Source organism: Panthera pardus, unplaced genomic scaffold (assembly GCF_024362965.1).
Source record: "Panthera pardus isolate Hobbes unplaced genomic scaffold, ASM2436296v1 HiC_scaffold_12, whole genome shotgun sequence".
NCBI classification, from domain to species: domain Eukaryota; kingdom Metazoa; phylum Chordata; class Mammalia; order Carnivora; family Felidae; genus Panthera; species Panthera pardus.
The window spans coordinates 10,423,499-10,443,327 of record NW_026526677.1 but is presented as its reverse complement, the minus strand read 5'-3'; the positions used below and the strand labels follow the sequence as shown (position 1 = coordinate 10,443,327).

The 19,829-nt window shown below is 57.6% G+C and overlaps 1 protein-coding gene across 2 annotated transcripts; it reads left to right on the top strand.

Moving 5' to 3' along the window:
• Positions 1 to 748: 748 nt before the first annotated feature.
• CD5 (CD5 molecule) lies at positions 749 to 19,582 on the top strand. Of its 2 annotated transcripts, XM_053899653.1 has the most exons (12): positions 755 to 927; positions 9,987 to 10,025; positions 12,250 to 12,561; positions 13,061 to 13,123; positions 13,385 to 13,717; positions 15,333 to 15,397; positions 15,557 to 15,623; positions 16,264 to 16,389; positions 17,122 to 17,175; positions 18,050 to 18,169; positions 18,754 to 18,845; positions 19,183 to 19,582. In XM_053899653.1, the coding sequence occupies exons 1-11, from the start codon at positions 876 to 878 to the stop codon at positions 18,840 to 18,842; spliced, it is 1,320 nt and encodes a 439-aa protein (XP_053755628.1). In that variant the 5' UTR covers positions 755 to 875; the 3' UTR covers positions 18,843 to 18,845; positions 19,183 to 19,582. The 2 variants fall into 2 exon arrangements, with proteins under 2 accessions (XP_053755627.1, XP_053755628.1); XM_053899652.1 differs by having other exon boundaries at positions 749 to 927; positions 15,333 to 15,623.
• The last annotated feature ends 247 nt before the right edge of the window (positions 19,583 to 19,829 follow it).

Below are 19,829 nucleotides of genomic sequence, written 5' to 3'. Positions count from 1 at the left end.
TCCCCCCCCCACCCGGATAATTTGCAGAAACCCAGCCACCCTGCCTCTTCCCCAACAGGCCAAAGGTTGACCCCAGCACTTGCGGGAGCCACATCGCAACATGAAAATGACGCGTACTGACCTAGCGATCGCACACGCACGCACACACACGCACGCACGCTGACGTGGAGATCACACGCACCGACACGGCGGTCACTCACATGCACACGCACGCCGCCCGACGCGAGCCCAGCATCCGTGGAGGGACTCGCTTCTTGCGGGGGAGTCACCTCAAATTCCCACCTCATCCCCAGGAAGGGGAGGCCGAGGGCCTCTTCTGGTTTTTCACCGCTGTGCCTGCGGTTGGAACCGATGTGGGGCCCTCCCCCCCACCTCCCCCCCACCTCCCCTGCTCACCACCTAGCGCAGCTCAGTGCCATTTCAGTGCGACCCCTGCCTCGGGGACTGGTCCCCTGCCCCCTCAGTCCCCCCTCGGGCCTCCCCTCTGTGGGGGCCAGGCCTCCTCCCTCTCCGCAGCCCGGCCGAGAGCTCCCCAACGCCGTGGCACCCCCGCCAGGCGGTGTGGCCCGCAGCCTGGCCCGGCGTCCTGCGGTCGGGTGGGGGGACGCGGCCCCAGCCCGGCGCGCCTCAGGCAGGAAGCTGGCAGGGGCCAGGGCCGCCATTCGAACTGGGGCAGATGGTTTTGCCAGGAGGAAGTTGACAGTTCAACTTCAAACACGGATGACGCAGGCCCCACGCTGCCTGCTCCCCTGTCCCACCCCTGCCCGCGCCGGCCCGCCCCACCCCTCCTCCCTGAGAGGGAGACACGGGAACCAGACACCCTGCGCCCACAGGTGCCGAGCTTGGCGAGGCTGAGGCAGGAGGAGGCCGCGCCCATGGGGTCTCAGCAACCACCACTAGCCGCCCTGTACCTGCTGGGGGTGCTGGGTGAGTACCCCGCCTGGGGCATGTACCGGGTACTGGGACTCAGGGGTGCAAGGGAGAAGATGCCAGTTGTTGTTCTGGTCTGACTCAGGCCCACATGGCACCTCTCTGGACCATCAGGGAGGGCTGAGGCTGCGCTGCTGGTCCCCCCCACCCCATCCCTTCACCGCACGTCCCCCATTCTGCTTCGCTCCCGCACCCTTCCAGGTGAGACCCGTGCCCCCATCAGACTCTCAGCCCAGAAATCAAGTCGTCCAGCGCCCGTCTGGCCCCAGCGTCCTCTGCAGCTGGACCGCCACCCCTCCCCCAACCTTGAGTGCCCACCTTTTACCTGGATGCACCAGGGACGGGGACTCACGGCCTCCTGGGCAGTTCTGATGATGCTCCGAGCACAGTGGGCCCAGGCAGGGTGGGGGCCGCCTCTGAGAACACAGCTGGGCGCATGTCAGACATGCACCCTTAGGTGCCAGTCTCCCTCGCTCTGTCCCTGGGGAGCCCCAGCCAGGCCCACCAACCAGGGCGTGAGCACGCACTTGGGTCCGCTCTCGGGCCACCGTGAAAGCCCCCCGGGGCCTCTGAGGAGCTGAGGGGTGGGTGAGTCTGGGGCCTCCTGTTTGCTGGGAGGGAGTGGATGGAAGCTGGTAGTCTCCCCATTTATGAAAAGCAGGGGGTAAACTGGACGAGGTCTGCCCCCCTTCTCAAGGGTTTGGGGGTTACCGTGGGGCGAGAGAGATGCTTGCCTACGGGATGGGTGGGAACTGGAGGGGGCTGCGGTTTCCCAGTTTGGAGGGAGAGGACGCGGGGACCATGGCCTGCCTGAGCAGGGAGCCTCAGGCCCTCCCAGACAGGCCGGGGCGTAGCGTTTGAGTATATGTGTGTGAGTAGGTACAAATGTGTGTGTGTGTGTGTGTGTGTGTGTGTCTTCACGGGCCAGACATGGTCTCCAAATGTAGGTTTACCTCCCCCCGCACACGGACGGTGGCCCATGTGCACACACACAGGCTCACATGGCACTTTTTAACATGAAACTGCAAGAGATCCATCCCTTCTGTCCCCAGGGCAGATGTCCCCAGGGAGGTGGGACCCTCCTGAGGAGCTGCTGGGGCTTCCTTGGCCCTGAGGATTCCTAGGATGGACCCCGAGGTCCCTCAGCTGTCCCTGACCTGAGGCCTCTGACCCGACTGGAGCAGGGAGGCTGGCCGGGCTCCCAGCTGGGGCTGGGGGAGGGACCCTGCTCCATGGGTCTCCCATCCGAATGCCATCAAGGGGCCAGGTCCTGGCAGGATCGGGCAGCTCCCTGAGCCCAGTGGAGCCCAGTGGAGCCCAGAGCCAGGGAGACTTAGAGGCAGCCCCATCACAGGGAGTATGGGAACCATCTGGAACCCCAGGAGCTCATGGTTCCCGGTGTGTGTTTGTGTGAACTGGTGGGTAATAAACATTCCCATCGTTTGGTGGGTCACAGCTTACAAAAGACGCGTAAAGCCGTTTTCTTCTGTAAGCGTCACAACAGCCTATGAGGTAGGCGGGCCCATTGCCCCCATTTTACAGTCAGGAAAACTGAGTTCCGGAAAAGCCGAGAGGCAAGCCTGGGGCACGGCGCTAGTGAGCAGCAGAGCCGACCCCGGCCCAGCACTCCTGCTGTCACGGAGGCTCCCTGTCCCCGAAGAGCACAGACACCCCAAAGCCACTCCCACAAGTAGGAAAATGGCGGCAAAACACAACTGCCACCTGCGGATATGAGCACCAAGGGCAGGGGACCCCGAGGGCCAGAGCTGGGGCTGGGGGCAAACAGCACGCATACCCTTTGAGCCATTCCAGGAGGAGACGCCCCACCACCAGACCCCTGGGGGTGCTGCGTCTCCTGGCTGGCCTTCAAGGTTGTGCCAGCAACTTGGGGACCTTTGGGGCATGAAGATGCCCGCGGTACACCTGGGGTGACAGTGACAGCCGCTCCCTCCTGTCGTTGTCCTTAACCCCAAACTGCCTGGGGCTCACCTAGAAGGGGGAGAAGGGCGGAGGCAGCCCTGAGGGTCCGGCCCAGCCACCAGCACTGAAGCATGGCAAGGTCACGGGCTCTGCCGTTTGAATTCTGGTCCGCCACTTGCCAGCTGGGTGGCCTCGGACCACTCTGTCAGCTTCAGTTTCCTCCTCTGCAAAATGGGAATAATAAAAGAGCAGGGGTCCCATAGAGACTTATCAGGATTAAACAAATCAATGAACGTACGGCTTTTGGTAGGAAGGTCGGTTAGAGGGTAGTAGGTGCTCAGCAAACACTGATGGTCGTAGTAATCATGACCATCATCATCATCAGGGTCGAGTCAGCAGGAAACAAGGTGACGGAGGACCTGGGGAAGCAGAGTCTTGCCAGAAGCTAGCCTGGCCATCGATCTTTCTGTTCCCCAGTCCCTTTGCACAGACTATTCACGCCTTCGTTTCTCCATCTACGAATATTCATGGAGCATCCAGCATGTGTCCAGCTCTGTGTAAACGCACTAGGGACAGCCAGCCCTGGACAAGGGCACCCAAACACTCCCGAGTTCCTAGAGCTCGTGCTAAGTACAATGAAGGAAACAACAACAGCTGAGACTCAGTGGCCAAGCAGATGCAGGAAAGAGCCAGCCGGGCAGAGAAAAGAGGGAAGTGTCCCCAGGGGTTGGCGAGGGCACAGGCAATGGTCAGGACAGGCCCAAGAGGGGCTGGGCATCCATGGGAGAGGAGGGGAAAGGGGCTCTAGCTGCGAGCAGGCTGCCCAGCCCGCGGTTCCACGATGTGGAGGCTGAGGGTCTTGCTGGTTCTGGGAGCAAAGAAAACAGCCAGCTTTTCCCAGGGAATAGAGGAACCTGGGGGCTCAGGGGCTGTCCCTGGCCCTTCCGGTCACTCTGTCCAGCACCAACACCTCAGCAGGGTTTTCCCCACAGAGACCGAGGAGGAACCTCAACTCCACCTGATAAAATTGATGGGTCACCTACTCCGTGTGTGCGCACGCATTGTGGGTGCGTGTATGAACCGTGCGAGTGTGCTGTGTGCGTCCTTGTGTGCATATGGGTTGTGTGCACGCGCGCGTGTGTGAAGGCCTGTGGGACTTTGGAGTAACGCGGACTGGAGTTTGATTTCTCTCGGGCCACTCACAGATGACAAGAACACGAGAATCTTAGCCTCCTCATCTCAAAATTGGGGGTGACGACCGTGCCCACCTTAAGGGACAATGCAATTGTTAAAGGTGGCTCATCCATTCATTTAGACAGCAAGGCTTTATTGAGCACCTACTATATGCCGGCCACTATTCTAAGTGCTGTGGACACAACTGAACAATCGAGATCCCTCCCCTGGTGGATCCAAGATAGTAGTCGGGGTGTAATGGGAAGACCAGTGATGGCCCGGGTGCTGGGAGGTCATGCGTGGGGTGGGGCTGGGGGATTGAGAGTGCTGCGGGGTCAGGGGGGGTGTTGTGCTTACCCAGGGAGGGGGCAGTGCATCTCACAAGGAGATAATATTTGGGCAAATGCTTGTAGGAAGTGAGTGTTCACACTGGGTGGGACTGGTGAGGACGATCCAGGCAGACGGGCCTGTGGGCACCCAGCTGGGTGGGGGAGGGGCCGTGCAGGCAGAGTAGAAGGGGAAGTGGGATAAGTGCCCTCGAAAGGAACAGTCCCCCTCACCTTCCCAGGTCCACACACCTTATCCCGAGCCTCGGGCCAGATCTTTTGGGAACTCAGAATTTTCCAGATTACAGGTCATACCGTGTATGTGCTGGGCGCTCGTTGCACGCCAACAAGGTGTCGGGCAACACCCATGTCCCCATTCAGTGAAACACGAATTCGCACTAAGAGAGACCCATGAAGGCTGCAAATGCCTTCCCACCAAATGCACCAGAAAAAGACTTCTGGTTTGGGGTTTTGAGGGATGATGAGAGATGATGGCCCTGAATCGCTTCCTCCCTAGCTACCACCACCACCATCATCATCACATCCGGTTCCCACAGGGACACTGAGACTCCCTTTTCCCTTGGGGTACAGCTGGGACAGGTGCGGTGGGACAGGGTAGGGAATTGGTGGTGGTTGGCAGAGGCTACAAGGGTCCTGCACCACCACAGACTCCCATGGAGGTATCTAGAGTGAGCCCTTCCCTCACTGGCCTCAGTTTCCCCTATCTGTACGCCAGGGGTAAGCAGGCTCCCTGTTCTCCCGGTGGCAGATTCCCATAGGGCCTTATCACGCGAAGATGATGGTATTTCTTGTCCTGACCCCACCATCTGCAAGCTGTGTGCCCTTGGGCAAGTCGCTCGACCTCTCTGAACCTCAGTTTCCCGATCTGAAAAATGAGAACGAGCATGGGCCCGTCCTCACGGGGCTGTGGGTACAAAAAAACTTCGGGATGTGCAAAGCTCTGAACAAAACGGAGGGCTTGTCGCTGTCACCTTGGAGACGCACGTGTGGCATGAAATTCAGGCAAATTCAGTCGGACAGAGCAGGCCACCAGCGAGAGAGCGATCACAGTGTAGACCGTGCCCGTCGTCCTGCCGGCGATCAGCCGGCATCCGCCGGGTGGGACGGCGTAGGCCCCTTGCACGGGATTAGAGGCCCGAATCTGCTGTCTCTTCTGCGGGAAGCGTCCCTCAGGCTTCTTCTCCACGTTCTGCACATAAAAAGACTCCTGATCAAAAACCAACCACTTTGGTGCTCGATGGAGAAACGGAATCGGGGGCCTCTGTGATCTCTGTTTCCCTGAAGCCTTGATACAGACTCGGGTTAGACACGGCTCCGCTGATTAGCGTCATTTCAGAAAAGGGGGGCTTCTGACCTTCCAAGTGAGCTTCTCATCAGAGGACAAAAGGAAGAAAAATCCAGAACGCCCCCAGAAGGCAGCCCGACGTGTGGTGTTTGCTGTAAATCGGTGAGACGTGTGTGGACTATTCGAGGGAATCGTTGTTTATGGCAAAATGGAGCCTCGGACCTCCAGGCCCCACGAAGCCCGTCCGCTGGCTGATCCGGGAAACCGGGTGGTGACGGCCCCCTTCAGTGAGGCTGTCGAGAGGAGGTGGGGTCTGCCATGAAGAAAGCTCGCCCTGGGGTCTGCTCGAGGTCAGAGCTCCATCGGCGTTCGCTGTCACTGTGACTGTCCGTGGTGTCCCAGCCCCTCCCTGGGACCCTGCCGCCATGCCTCCACTGCTTTGCCAGCGTATGGTGGCTGCAAAGACAAATGTGCGTGGGTCCCCGCCGGGCCTGTGAGTGAGCCCGGGGCTGGCCAGCCTGGGCCCAGTCCCAGCTCTGCTGAGTACCGCCAAGTGGAACCGCTAACACGGGCCCACGAACGTGCATCTGCGATTCCAACCCCCCCCCCAAAAAAACGTTTGTAGATTTCTGGAAAACGCCCTTGGGGCAAATCCTGACCTGAACAAATGGGGGGCTATTTATAATCTCGCGCGTCCCACCTAGTGTGAAAATTCATGTGCTTCGCTGCAGAGCCCATCATGTGTTTGAAGCGGGGGCCCTCCAGACACGGGGTGACAGTAGGGTGCCTCGCTCTGCAAATGCGGAGATGAAGAGAGGGGCCAGGAGAGCGAAAACGCGGCCTGTCTCTCTCTCTCTCTCTCTCTCTCTCTCTCTCTCTGTCTCGGGCTTTCTCAGCCTTGCGCTCTGCCTGGGCTCGGCCACTCCAAGCCCGAAATAGTGGGGCTCCGGAGGGAAGGCTGACAGGGGAGGGAAGGGGCCTCTGGAAGATTCTCATTCCTGGCCCCAGCTGCTCGGCCGTAGTTGTGGATGGCGGATTAGGAAATGACACCACGCGTCCATGCCTCGCGTCCCTCATGGTCTCCCGGGGCTCCAGGCTTCAGTTTGCAGATTCTGCAGCCATAGAGCCTTGGGCCTCAGGCTGCAGGCGGGGGGCCGGCTAAGCCGCAGCCCCAGAAGGTCTCAGAGAGAACCTGAGCGCAGTCTGCAGGGTCCCAGGGAAGGAGGTTGTTGGTCGGACCCCTGTGAGAAGCAGCTAAAAGAATGAGAAAAAATGTCATGGACAATGATAAACCTGAACCTGTCTCTGGACACACAGAATCTCAGCGTCCGCTTCTGCCTGGCCCCCTGCCAGCCACTGATACACCAGGAACTAAAGATTATAGATCAGAGAGGTGTGAACCGAGAGGAAGGTGAAGGATCATGGAGTCTAACTTCCTCATTTTACAGTGAGGAAGCCAAGTCCAGAGAGGCTGGCCAAGGTCACAGAGCAAGTTCGTGGACAAGCCTCCCCATGGCACGTTTCACTAACTGAACGGAATTTCAAGTCCATTCCCTCTCATCAGGTTTGCACATCCCGAAGCATGCAGGATGTTGGTGAAACACAGGGCAGGCTGTCACAGCCTTCCCTCTGAAGGGAGGGGAGGCAGCATGACCCAGCAGTCAAGAGCGCAGAGTCTGTGACAGATGGCCTGGCTTGGAGAACCGGCCCCAACGGTCATCAGCGGCTTGGCAAGTTGGCCAATCTTTCTCCATTTCTTCACGCATAAGATGGGGATCAAAACGATAATGCCTACTGCATAGAGCTATGGTGAAGTTTGAGAGAATTAATGTATACAGATGCCCGGATGAGGGACGAGCCAGGAAATGCTGCCCTACTGAGAACATCAGGCACCCAGAGAGAGACAAAGCCCTGGGCTACCTAGAAACCCTTCCTCCACAGAGCATTTAGGGACTTTACTTGGTTCTCTAGCTTGTTCAGTCTTGCCCAAGAATGTTCTCTAAGCAGGGCCTGGGCCATTCTGTGTGAGATCTGCAAGAATGGTCTGGTCCACCCCCCGCCCGCAGAGGATTCAATGTCTGAGGGTTCCAGCGCCTCGGGGTCAGGGCCTCGGGCACGTTCATCTCCGCATCCCCAAACGCGGCACTTTGGAGACACAACTAGGTGACAGAGAGCATGGGTTCGGAAGGCAAACTCACAGTTTGAATCCAGTCGTTGGCAGTGTCTGCCTGGACAGAGCATTTTCCCCTCTCCCAGTATCTACACCATGATTGGATTCAACTCACATCATGGAGCCGTATGGGAGATTAATAATGATGTCCGTAAGGAACCGCCCTGAGTGCTGAGTACACAGTAGGTGCTCAATAATTGCTCGCTTCTATTAATAATGAATGTTGACTGTGGTGACCTTGGGAATATGATGGTGTCCAGGGGGAGAGAGAAGTGGTGAGTCCCCTTTTCTCTGGCTCTCCAAGCATCCCAGACAGGCAGCCATTCTTCCCCGGGAGGCCCGCCGTCCTCCCCAGGCCTGACCAGCTCCACCAGCAGTGACACCAGCCCTGAGCATCACGGTGCCGTGACGGCTTTATCACAAGGGGTCTTGGTTGCGGGGAGACGGCTGGCTGGCTGGGGCATGTCTTCCCTTAAAATGCTACCACCGCCTCCAGAACACTCAGGCAAAAACAGGCTTTTTTAAACACACCTATGTTTCTTTTTCGTCTTGACTTATTTTTGAGAAAGAGAGAAAGGATCTGTGGAGAGAGGAGGACAGAGGATCTCAAGCAGGCTCTGCACCGACAAAGCAGTGAGCCCAGACACGGGGCTCAAACTCACAACTGTGAGATCGCGACCTGAGCCTAAGTCAAGAGCCAGACGGTTAACCGACTGAGCCACCCAGGCGCCCAAAACACATTTTTAACACCCGACAGTAATTTCCCCAGAGCAACTTAAACGGAACTATTTGCTCTGTAAAGTAGTGACCCTCGTTCCCAGTCGAGAAAGCAAGTCCGGGAGTCAGGCAGATGGAAATCAAAGCACCTACTTCATGCCTGACAAACCTGAGTGGCAAACCCGGGGGGTGGGCTCTGAGGCCACACGAGCATGCCCCCCGCCCCGTCCCTTGCCGGCCCAAATCAAACCTCCACGGCAGCCACAGATGAACTGGCCACAGGCTGCTCCGTGAGCTTCCCACTCTGCAGTCAGAAGGGGCTGGGAGAAGGCCCGACGTCCCAACTGGCCCACGTTACCGTCGAACGTGCCTGGGCAGGAGCCACGCCAGAGGGGAGGCCAGATCCCTAAGACCCGTGTTCGCTGGGACAGTGGCCCTGACCCCTTTGTGCCTTACGTTGAGCCAGCCCCAACCTCTCTGAGCTTCGACTTCCTCCTCTAGGAGCTGGGAGCTGTTAAAAATAAATCGCTGCCATTCCTATCCCGCCATGGGGAGACTAAGAAGTAACAAATGTTGCCCGGGTTGCCCATTCTGGGTCATTTCTCTGGTTCTCTACAACCAGGAAGTTCAAGCTTTTTTTTTTTTTTAATTATTTTTTAACGGCTTTATTTACTTTTGAGAGAGAGAGAGAGAAAGAGCAAGTGCGCGAACGAGCACCAACAGGGGAGGGGCAGAGAGAGAGGGAGAGAGTCCCAAGCAGGCTCCACACTGTCAGCGCAGAGCCCGATGCGGGGCCTGAACCCACGAACTGTGAGACCACGACCTGAGCCGAAACTGAGTCGGACGCTTAGCCGACTGAGCCGCCCAGGCGCCCCTGAATTTCGAACTTTTTTTTTTTTTAGATTGAAAGCAACGCCCGCGACAGTTTTACGTTGCAGCCGAATGCACTAAGAAGTGATCCCTATCTTCACAGCCGTTCTCTGTTCTAGTTCATTTCAGTCTGTCAAGATTTGATGGTTGCTATTAGTAAATAATTTTTAAGAGATTAATGGTTGTAAGCCTGCACGTCGCTACAAGGGGATAGCCCGCGGAAACGTTGGGAGGCAATGGAAATATTACCTTGACCAGGAGGGTGATCAGACGGATCTATGTATGTGTTAACATTTATAGATCTGTGCGCTAAAGGCAAATCAATGTTACTGACGTTCGTTTTAAAAGAAAAGTTTAAAAACAGGAAAAAAAATTGACCGTTGCAACCCACGAAATTGGTTTTACGACCCTCCTAGGGGTTCTGACGTGTAGTATGAAACTCCCTGCCTCTGGACCCCATATTGGGGGGCGCAGAAGAGGCCACTGCTCAGGCTGTGTGCTCAGGGTGTAAGGGGGGGGGTGGGTTGGCAGGAAGGAGGTTCCACCTCCTGATCTTCCTCTCTCCTTTCTGCAGTCACTTCCTGCCTGGGAGGGCCCAACTTGGAAAACTCAGGTAAGGAAGGGCCATACAGAGGCCTGGAGCAGGGGGTGACGGGGGGTGGGGCGGGACTGTGATTCCATCAGGCTGTAGGGGGACCTGCCAGGGTGAACCCCACCCCACAGAGGGAGCGAGCCCCAACACACACACACACACACACACACACACACACACACACACACTTAGATGCCCATGTGCGGACGGATGCCCTCGATGGCCGTAAGGCACCATACAAAATGCCAGTCCTCATGATAATTATCATTATAACCCACTCACCATACAGAGAAAACATACTGGCCCATAAATGCACCCTGCAGAGTCCTGTTTCCTTCTCAGTCCTGCCGGATCTCCCTGGTCAAATGTATTTGCAGCCGAGGCCGCACAGAAAGGCGGCACAAGATTGTAAAGTAGATCGAATGCCCTGCCTTCGAGGTTGGACTTTAAGAGGCTAGTGTATCCCAAACAAGGTTCCATGGAACATGTTGGATAAAAGGTAGGCAACATCATGTCACTCACTGGAGACTGAACCAGTGTGCCGGCTAGGAAAGCCCCTGAGAAGTCCTGCAGGGAAGAAACCTGTTAAATGTTTTTGTTTTTGTTTTTTAACTCAGCAGTTCTCAGATTCACTTCACCCCAGACCTCACGTTTTCACATCTCCTAAGATAACATCATGCTGAATGTATTTTGGGATAAACGTGGCTAGAGTCTCACGAAGCCATGTGCAACCAGAAGGGGCCGCAGGGGCCTTGGCGGGCCTACAGAGGCATCCTAGCTGTGAGTTCTGGCAAGTGGCTTGTCCTCTATAAGCCCCAATTTCCCCACCTATAAAATGGGGAGAAAAATCTGTTCCCTGGTGGGGATTCAGTTAGTCTGCTCGCTGGAGGGAAAGCTTCAGAATATCTTGCCAATGTCAGGTGTTGGAACAAGTCCCCTTCGTCTCTAACTAGTCTAGTGACCTTGGCAAGCCCTAGCGAGCCCCGTGCTTCTGCTCCCCAAGCCTAGAAGAAAAAGGCAGCCTGACCATAAGTTTCCAACCAGGGAAAATCTCTACCTCCCAATCACTTGGAAAAATCTTTTTACATTAAAAAAAAAAAAAAAAAGTCTTGAATAGGGTAATACAGTTGCCTGGCTTAAAACTTTAAAAATATAAAAAGACCTACAGTGAAGAATCTCATTTCCATTTCTGTTTCCCATCTGCCCAGTCCTTCCCTCACCCTAACACCCCAGGTGACGGCCACATGGATTCCTTTCTTGTCTCCCTTTTCAGAATCTACGCAGAAGCAAATATATACCCTTATTCTCCCTCTCACGGAGCTTTATAAAATCACACCCTCCGTGTTCCTACCTATCATCCAACGATTCCACTCCTAGGTATTCACCCAAGAGAAACGGAACACGTGCCCCTACAGACAGACATCCGTTCAGGAATGTTCCGTGCGGCTTTGTTCACCGCAACCAAATGGCAGCTCGATGCACAGACAGTGGCCTGGCCACGCAGTGAGACACTATTCCACAATAGAAAGGAAGGTGAGACATGTCAGGATGCAGAGAAACCGCAAACACGGAGAGAAAGAAGCCAGACAAAAAACACAGAACGGCAAAAGCAAAAACACACGGTAACGAGTCCACTTACATAACGTCTGAGAAGAGGCAAAACTCCTCTTTCGCGACAGAAAGCAGATCGGTGGTCGCCTGAGGCGGGATTCAGGGAAACTGACTGCACAAGAGACACCAGGGAACTTTCCGGGTGACGGAGACGGGCTGCAACTCGAGCGTGGTGGTGCTTACACGTGGCTGTACCTCTGTCAAATTCCATTGAGCAAGTGCCCTTAAAATGAGTGCGTTTCACTGTGTATAAGTCGTGCTCACAAAATTGATTTAAAAGTTAGAAAAATCCAAACGGGTGCCAGGCCCTATTTCTATGGAAACAGAATTTGCAGGAGTGGGGCGATCCCGCTGGAGAACGGGGGCTGAGAACCTGCCATTCCGAGCTCCCGTCGGCTCCGAGGTCTCGAGCCCCTTCCTCTGGGGTCCGGTTTCGGGGGACCGCCCCAGTGTGTGGGAAGTCCCCACAGCGCCCCAGAGCTCCCAGGATCGAGGCAGGCAGCCGGGGGCAGGGGGTTGGTCAGAAGACAGCCTGGCTGGGCATGGGAACCCGGTGGAGTGAAGGCCGTGAGGGGTCCCCCACGGAGGGCCCTTCCCATCCTGACCCACCCGCATACACCTCTTTGACCCCCAGGGTTCCAGGTGAGACTGACAAGCTCCAACTCGCACTGCCAGGGCCAGCTGGAGGTCTCCTTCAAGAAGAACGAACCGTGGCACACGGTGTCTAGCCGGAGCTGGGGGAAGAACCCGAACCACTGGGAGGACCCCAAGCAGGCCTCGAATCTCTGCCGCCTGCTGTCCTGCGGGAAGGCCGTGGCCTTTGCCCACTTCCCTGACTTCAACAGTCCCAAGAACCAGATCACCTGCCACGGACTCGTGGGGTCCTTCTCCAACTGCAGCTTCAGCAACGCAAACCAGAGGGACCCTCTGGGCCTGATCTGCCTGGGTGGGTAACTAGCCGGCCACACAGTGTGCTCGGCCTGCGTACCAGCCCCGAGGAGGCTGCCCCGGGGCCTGGGATCTGGGGCCTGAGCAGGCAGGTGGAAGGGAGCTCCTGATTGACAGCAACCTCCCCCGCCAAAGAAACACACACCATTGGGGAACTGGAGGGGGAGGGCTTGGGGGAGGGAGCACCTGTCTGGTGGGAGGGAAGAGGCCCAAAAGCGGATTCTGCCAATTGCTAACATTAAGGTCTCCTCTTAACCTTCATTGTACCCACCGCGAAATGGGCTGGTGCTGCCCGCCCCACAGGAGGCCTAGAGACAACGTGTGGGGCAAGTGGGCTTCACGGGGCCAGTGGCACTTAAATCCTGACTTCCAGGTCTTTCTCAAAACTGCCAGGGGCTCCCAGCGCTCCCCCCGATCCCACATTCTCTCCCTGAAACCTCCAGTCCTCCCTCCCCAGGGCTCTTGTCCCTCCTTCACCAGAGTGTGTTTTATTGCAGAGCCGCCCAGGACAGCACCTCCTCCCACGACCCCCCCACCCACAACCACTCCGCAGCCCACAGGTAAGAGGATTCCGAGGTCCCTGGGGGCAGGGTGCTGTATTTAGCCAATGAAAACACAGGATGCCCAGTTGCCTTTGAGTTTCAGACGAACGTGGAAAGGCTTCGTGTTTGTCCCGTGCAATATGGGGCCTCACCACCTCCCACGGCTGTCGGCCAGTCTTCCATTTGTCCCTGTGTTAGAGCCAAAGGGCCGGGAGCAAGGAAGCCCCCACTGCCAGCCCCGCCGAGCTCAGGCCTGCTGCCCTCTGTCTCCCCCCGCAGCCCCTCCCAGGCTGCAGCTGGTGGCAGGGCCCGGGGGCCTGCGGTGTGCCGGCGTCGTGGAGTTCTACTGGGGCAGCCGGGGTGGTGCCATCAGCTACGAGGCGCAGGACAAGACCCAGGACCTGGAGAACCGTATCTGTGAGGCCCTCCAGTGCGGCTCCTTCCTGAAGCATCTGCCAGAGGAGGACACCGCCAGGGCCCAAGACCCAGAGGAGAGCAGGCCCTTGCCAATTCGATGGAAGATCCAGAACACAAGCTGTGCCTCCCTGGAGCAGTGCTTCAGTAAAGTCCAGCCCCGTGAGGGCGGCCAAGCTCTGGCCATCGTCTGTTCTGGTGAGTGAGGCCCGGTGAGGACCGGACGGGGCGCCCCCAGACGGTCAGTCAACGCCTGTGTCTGGAAACCCCTGCATGTAGCACAGGGCACTGGGCACTATGAACGGGAGGGCAACCAGAAGCCTGGGTATCCGACATGGCTGAGGGGAGGAGGCCAAAGAGGGAGGCCTAGGGGACCCCAAAACCAGGACCGCAGGTCAGATTGAGAATAATCCTAGCACGCCTTGGGAAGCGGTGGGTTCCCATCCCCGGAGGGTTCTAGTGGAGTCCAGACTGTAAGAAGTCATACCTCCCCGGGACTCACATGGGGCCAGGGACGCTCCCAGGACATTCGTTCATTTTCACAACAACCCAAGGAAGTGGCTGCTATTATGCCCACGTTACAGATGAGGAAGCTGAGGCTCAGAGAAGTTAAATGTCTTGCCCAGCATCCCAGAGCACTAGCTGGGATTTCTACTCCAGCGGTGTCACTCCAGGCCCCCACCTGTCTCAGCCTTGGCTGCCTAAAGTGTGGTCCTGGACTGACCCGGATCTGCATTTCAGCAGGGTCCTGGGCGGGGCGGGAGGTGCATGCATGAATCTAGGAAGCTTTGCCCCGGACCACTGGGCTATCCCATTAGCAGACCTGCTCCCACCCCCACTCCTCCCCTCCCCATCCGCCAACCTCCCCACCCCCAGCCCAGGTGGATACTTATGGTGAATGAGTGAAAACACTGCCCCTCCAGGTAGAAGCAGCCCCCTCCACGCCCCCCACCCCCACCCCAGGCCCAGGGTTTCCTGGCCTGATGAGGGAAAAAAAACGTTCTGGCTCTCAGCCCCACCCACCCCTGCCCTCCAGCAGGCTACAGCCTGCAAAACAGACCCAGAGGCCTTGCCTTTGAATGGCTTTTCTAAATAGAACACTTACTAGGGCCTTGAAGACGGATGTTGCTATGGAAACTGGCCAAGCCGGTGAGATCACAAGTCACTCTACCCTGAGCCTCCGCTCAGGGGGGGCCTCAGCTGAGGACCCCAGCCATGGACCCCAGGCCCCACCCTGACAAGCAGAAATGGATTCGGTGTCTCTCTCTGAAAGGACCAGGCCCTTTCATGAAAGCCCACCCCTCGAGGCTGGGCAGAGGATTCCTGGGTTCTGTCCCATCCCGGGCCTCAGTTTCTCCTTTCGGGAAAAGCACTCCCACCCGGCCCCCTCCCCCAAGGAGCAGCAGGAAAATGAGAATGGTTCCCAGAGGGAAGTGGACCCAGGAGGAGCCTGTTTCTCGCTGCTCCTCTCTTACCTCCACCTGCTCGGGCGCCGACTCCCTCCCGCGGTTGCCGGGGGCGTCTCCCCTCCGCCAGATTCTCCCCTGAAAGCGCCGGTGCCCGCAGGCCTCCAGATAGCTACCGGCCGCTGCCCAGAGGTGCCAGGGAAAGAGCTTGATGGGGGAAATGCCAGAAGATGCAAGAAGGAGGGAAGGACAGGAAGAAAGGTGCTCCCAGCCGCCCATGAGCTGGGCTCTGCCGGGGCCCCCTCTTGGCCGGCGACCTGGGGCCCCCGTGGCGGGGCGTGTAGGCCAGGGGCCGAGGGAGCTCCCTCCAAACCTCCCACCTGACCTCCATTGCGTCCCCTCTCCAGATTTCCAGCCCAAGGTGCAGAGCCGCCTGGTGGGACGCCGCAGCCTGTGTGAGGGGTCCGTGGAGGTGCGCCAGGGCAAGCAGTGGGAAGTCCTGTGCGACAGCCCCCGGCCCAAGGGCACGGCGCGGTGGGAGGAGGTGTGCCAGGAGCTGCAGTGCGGCAGCGTCGACTCCTACCGGGTGCTGGATGCCATCGAGACCTCCCATGGGCTCTTCTGTCCCCAGGAGAAGCTGTCCCAGTGCTATCAGCTTCAAGAGAAAAAAGCCTACTGTAGGAGGGTGTTTGTCACATGTGAGTTGGCCACAGCCCACGGTGGGTTTTCTCTCTAGAACCTAGTCAGTGAGCATGTTGCTGAAGGACAGGATCCAGGAGCCCCGGAGCCCTAGAAAAGGATGGAGAGGTGGCAAATGGGGGAGAAGGGGCGACTGTGCTCAGCAGTGAACGTGAACGGCACATAGGAGACTGACCACAATGAACTAGGGAATTTTCATCCTATCTTCTACTCTTCCAGGATGGAAGATAGAAAAGCAAGAGAGAAATGGTAATAGAATAATGCGTGAAAGAGAGGGAGGGATGGACGGATGGACGGATGGCAATTAGAATATGATGGCAAGGTGCTCCCTTATAAGCAAGGGGCAAGGGTAGGAAGTTAAATAGTTGATAACAAGAGTGGCAAATGATAGCTGGATGATGAATTGCTGGATGACAGATGGGGGACAGATGAATGGGTAACAGAGAATTCGAGAAAGTGGGGAGAGGAGGAGGAGGAGATAACTGCCTTCCGGACAAGCTGGTGAATTACTGCGAGGAGCAAGAGGGAAGGGCAGGGGTACAGATGGGGCGGGGGGAGCCAACTGGCCAGTAGCTTCTCTCTGAGCCTACAGTTCCGATACCCCGGGCAGGACCGCCCTGACGTCTCTGTCTCCCCCAGGCCATGACCCAAACCCAGCAGGCCCGGGCGCAGGCACCGTGATGAGCATCATCCTGGGCCTTGTGCTCCTGGCCGTGCTGCTGGTCGTGTGCGGCCCTCATGCCTACCGAAAACTGGTGAAGAAATGTAGGTGCGGGCGCCCCAAACGCCCTCCCTTTCAAGCCCCTTTAAGAGGAGCCGGGTGGGCGGGAGGGCACCTCTGCTTCGCCACCCAGCCCCGCCCAGCCCCACCCCTCTCCTGCCCGTAGGAACAGAAAGAGAAAGTCAGGAACATGGTAAGAAGTGCCGATTGGCGCACACCGGGGGAGGGCGTGGCCATTCTTCAGACTGGGGCACGCCCCCAGCTTCCGGGGATACGTCCCAGGCCTGGCTCCACCCCCTAGCGGCCACAGGATGCTGATTGTGCCGCTTCCTCTCTGAGCCTCAGTTTGTTCATCCATCTAATGGGCGATTGTCGTGAATATAGGGGGCTGTTATCCTAGCCTTGCAGAACTCTGGAGAAAATTCTTCAGGGACAGGAAGGGAGATTAGAGAGGCTGAAAAGAGAAGGCCTGGAGGGGTACAGTGTTGGCCAGGTCCCCAGCGCCCTCCTAGGTTCTGGTTCTAAAGCCCTGTGGTTGTTTCTCTTGGAGAAGCAGCCCCTAGACCAGCTCCTTCGGCATGAGATTGGTCCAGGTACCGTCCTGAGCAAGTCAGAAAACTGAGACCCTGAAAGACTTCAGGGGGCAAAGTTCAGCAGTCCTGCCTTCAGCTGCACCTGCCTCCCTTCTCCAGTCCCTCACCCCCTACTCCCCCCCATCCTTCCCTCCCACGATCCCTGCCCAGCCCTTGTCCTCACGTGCCTTTCCTGTCGCCCAGTCCGCCAGAAGAAGCAGCGCCAGTGGATTGGCCCGACAGGAATGAACCAGAACAGTAAGTGTCCCCAGAGGCAAAGTCCTCCCTCAGCCCCAGCCAGTGTCCACAGGGGTCACGGCTCACTGCTGACCACAGATGGAGGAGCCAGCAGCTACTTGAGGCCTCTGACCTCCACCGTGCTCACCTAAGGTGGGGCTGTGGTCACCAGGTGTCCTCAGGTGGGACTGTGGTCAACAGGTGTGAACAGGTGGTGCTCCGAAAGGAGGACTCCATGATCACATAGGTTTAGACGTGGAGGAGTTAAGCAAAATTAGAGTTGGTTCTTTATTTCAGGACTTATCAGAACCTTAACGGGCATTTCTGCAAGAAAGGTTGGCCAAGCTAGCTTTATCACGGAACAACTTTAAAAGGCCAGTGTTAAAACATTTTGAAGCAGCTAGCCCGTCCTCTACCCTCGTTCTTCATCCTCTCTCCTAGACCGCCCTAACGGATGGAATTATGGCCCCCTCCCATTTTCCATGCCACGTTCTTCCTTCCCTTTTGCAAGTCAAGGGTCAGATCCTTCAAGAAGGCTCCGTGTTGTGGAGGGTTTTTGTCCTGTTCTGTTTTGTTTTACAAGACAAAGCCCTCAGTTCCAGGAGAGGAGGGACTGCATCTGCCCCTATCACTTGTGTTCCAATTCCCTGCTTAATACGTGTTTGATGAATCACTAACTGACCAGCTGAAGGCCCATCCCGCCAATCAGATTGCTGGTCAACCCCCAGCTGCTCTAAAAGTCTGACCCCTGCAAGCGTGAGCCTGCCCTGGAAGAAAGGAGTAGAGGGATGCATCCCAGGAGTTGTGGGTGCCATGGAAATTCTGGGCCCCTGTGGGGAAGGAGGAAGAGGACAGAGCAGTCAGGCTAATGACACCATCTCCTGCACCTGTTCAGTGTCTTTCCATCGCAACCACACGGCCACCGTCCGGTCCCAGGTTGAGAACCCCACAGTGTCACACGTGGAGAATGAATACAGTCACCCTCCTAGGAACTCCCACATCTCTGCTTGCCCAGGTGAGCAGCGGCCGATGCTTCCGGGGATGAAGGCAGGTGGGAGCACAGGTCACGCGATGGCCCAGAGAAGCGATGCCCCCGGGGACGGGAGGTGGGGGGCTTTCCGATTGCCCTTTGACAGCGGTCACAGCAGGGTACGGAAGGGATACGGCCTTAACAGGCCTGGGCTGTCCCCCCGGAGACCATGAGCCACTCAACTAGAGAGAAGAAGAAGCTGGGGATGCCATTAACCGCGGCACCGCTGTGACCTAACAGGCCTGTTTCTCTGCGGGGCCTTGAGGGCCGGATGGTAAACGAGGCCCCTCGGATTCCTTGGAGGCAGAACAGAGCTATCTGCGGCCTGCAGGAGCCCTGTATCGAATGCTCCCTGACTGGCACTAACAATTAAGCCCCAGGGAGCCTGGAGTTCAGTATCATTAGTGAATGCTGGCTGATTTGATCAAAACAGATCCGGGACTGTCCAGCCACCAGCTCATAGAGCCCCTGTGATCTTCAAACCCCCACGGGCTTCTGGGCTTTCTCTCTTTCTCTCTGTGGCCTGGGGGGATAGAGCCTGCTGCAAATGGCCTCTGTTCTTTCTGCAGCTCTGGAAGGGGCCTTGCATCGTGTTTCCACCCAGCCCGATAACTCCTCCGACAGTGACTACGATTTGCACGGGGCTCAGAGGCTGTGAAAGGTGAGCCCGGCTCCCCGGCCCTCCGTTCCTCCCCTCCTGCCCACCCTGCCCGTCCAGAGCGGGGGACTCGGCACATCTTGACTCCTGTGGAGAGAGAGGATAACGCTAACAATTTAGGGGATGGGCGCTGATTTGGCAATTATGGCAGAAGGATCGTCGACCTTAACACCTCCTCCTAAAGTCCATCTGAGAAGGCCACCCAAAGGAGCCCCTGTGAACTTCCTGATGGACCTACACCCCTCTGTCCCTGCCATCAGATCGGGGGCTTGGGGCCTGTCCCCCCACCTCCCTGAACCATCTCCAGGGTGTGAGGTTTCCTTCCCTTCTCACCCCACAGAACCAGCACCAGGCACAGCACGGCAAGAGCCCGACCTTTTTCCGGAACACTCTGCATTCGCCCCTTGGAAATTATTTCTGTCCCAAACCAGGAAATGGACCGAGGCAAGGGTGCCTTCAGACATGTCCTACGTCCCTGCCGCCGAATGCCGCGGGAGCCTGGCCCAGTGAGGACCCCTCAAACAGCTCGGCTGCGCCTCTGAGTGCGGGGGCCGTGAAAGGCAGAGCCCAGAGACAGACACGCGGGGAGCAGCACCGAGAGGAATCAGTTCTGTCCTCAGACTCTGCCCCCAGTGAGGACAAACAAGGAAGAGCCTCTCTGCCGTGGGGGTGGGGGCTCAGTTCTCCAGTGGATGTTTAATATGTTCTTTGTAAATAACAGCTTTTCTACTTCCTGAGAACTAGGGGGCCTCACATCCTCTGTCCAGGGTCCGGCCCCCGGACCCCTCTGGGGACATCGGTGTGGCTGTTGTGGTCAGAGGACTTCACACCCTAAACGAAGCCACTGTGTGGCCCGCAACTACCACCTGCCTCGGAGCCCATCGCCACCCTCCCTCTGCGGCCACCCTTCGCCCCCCCTTCGCCCCCCCACCCCCGCTCCAAGACGTCGTCTCTAACAGAGAACACTAGATCTCTGGGGCCGCTGGC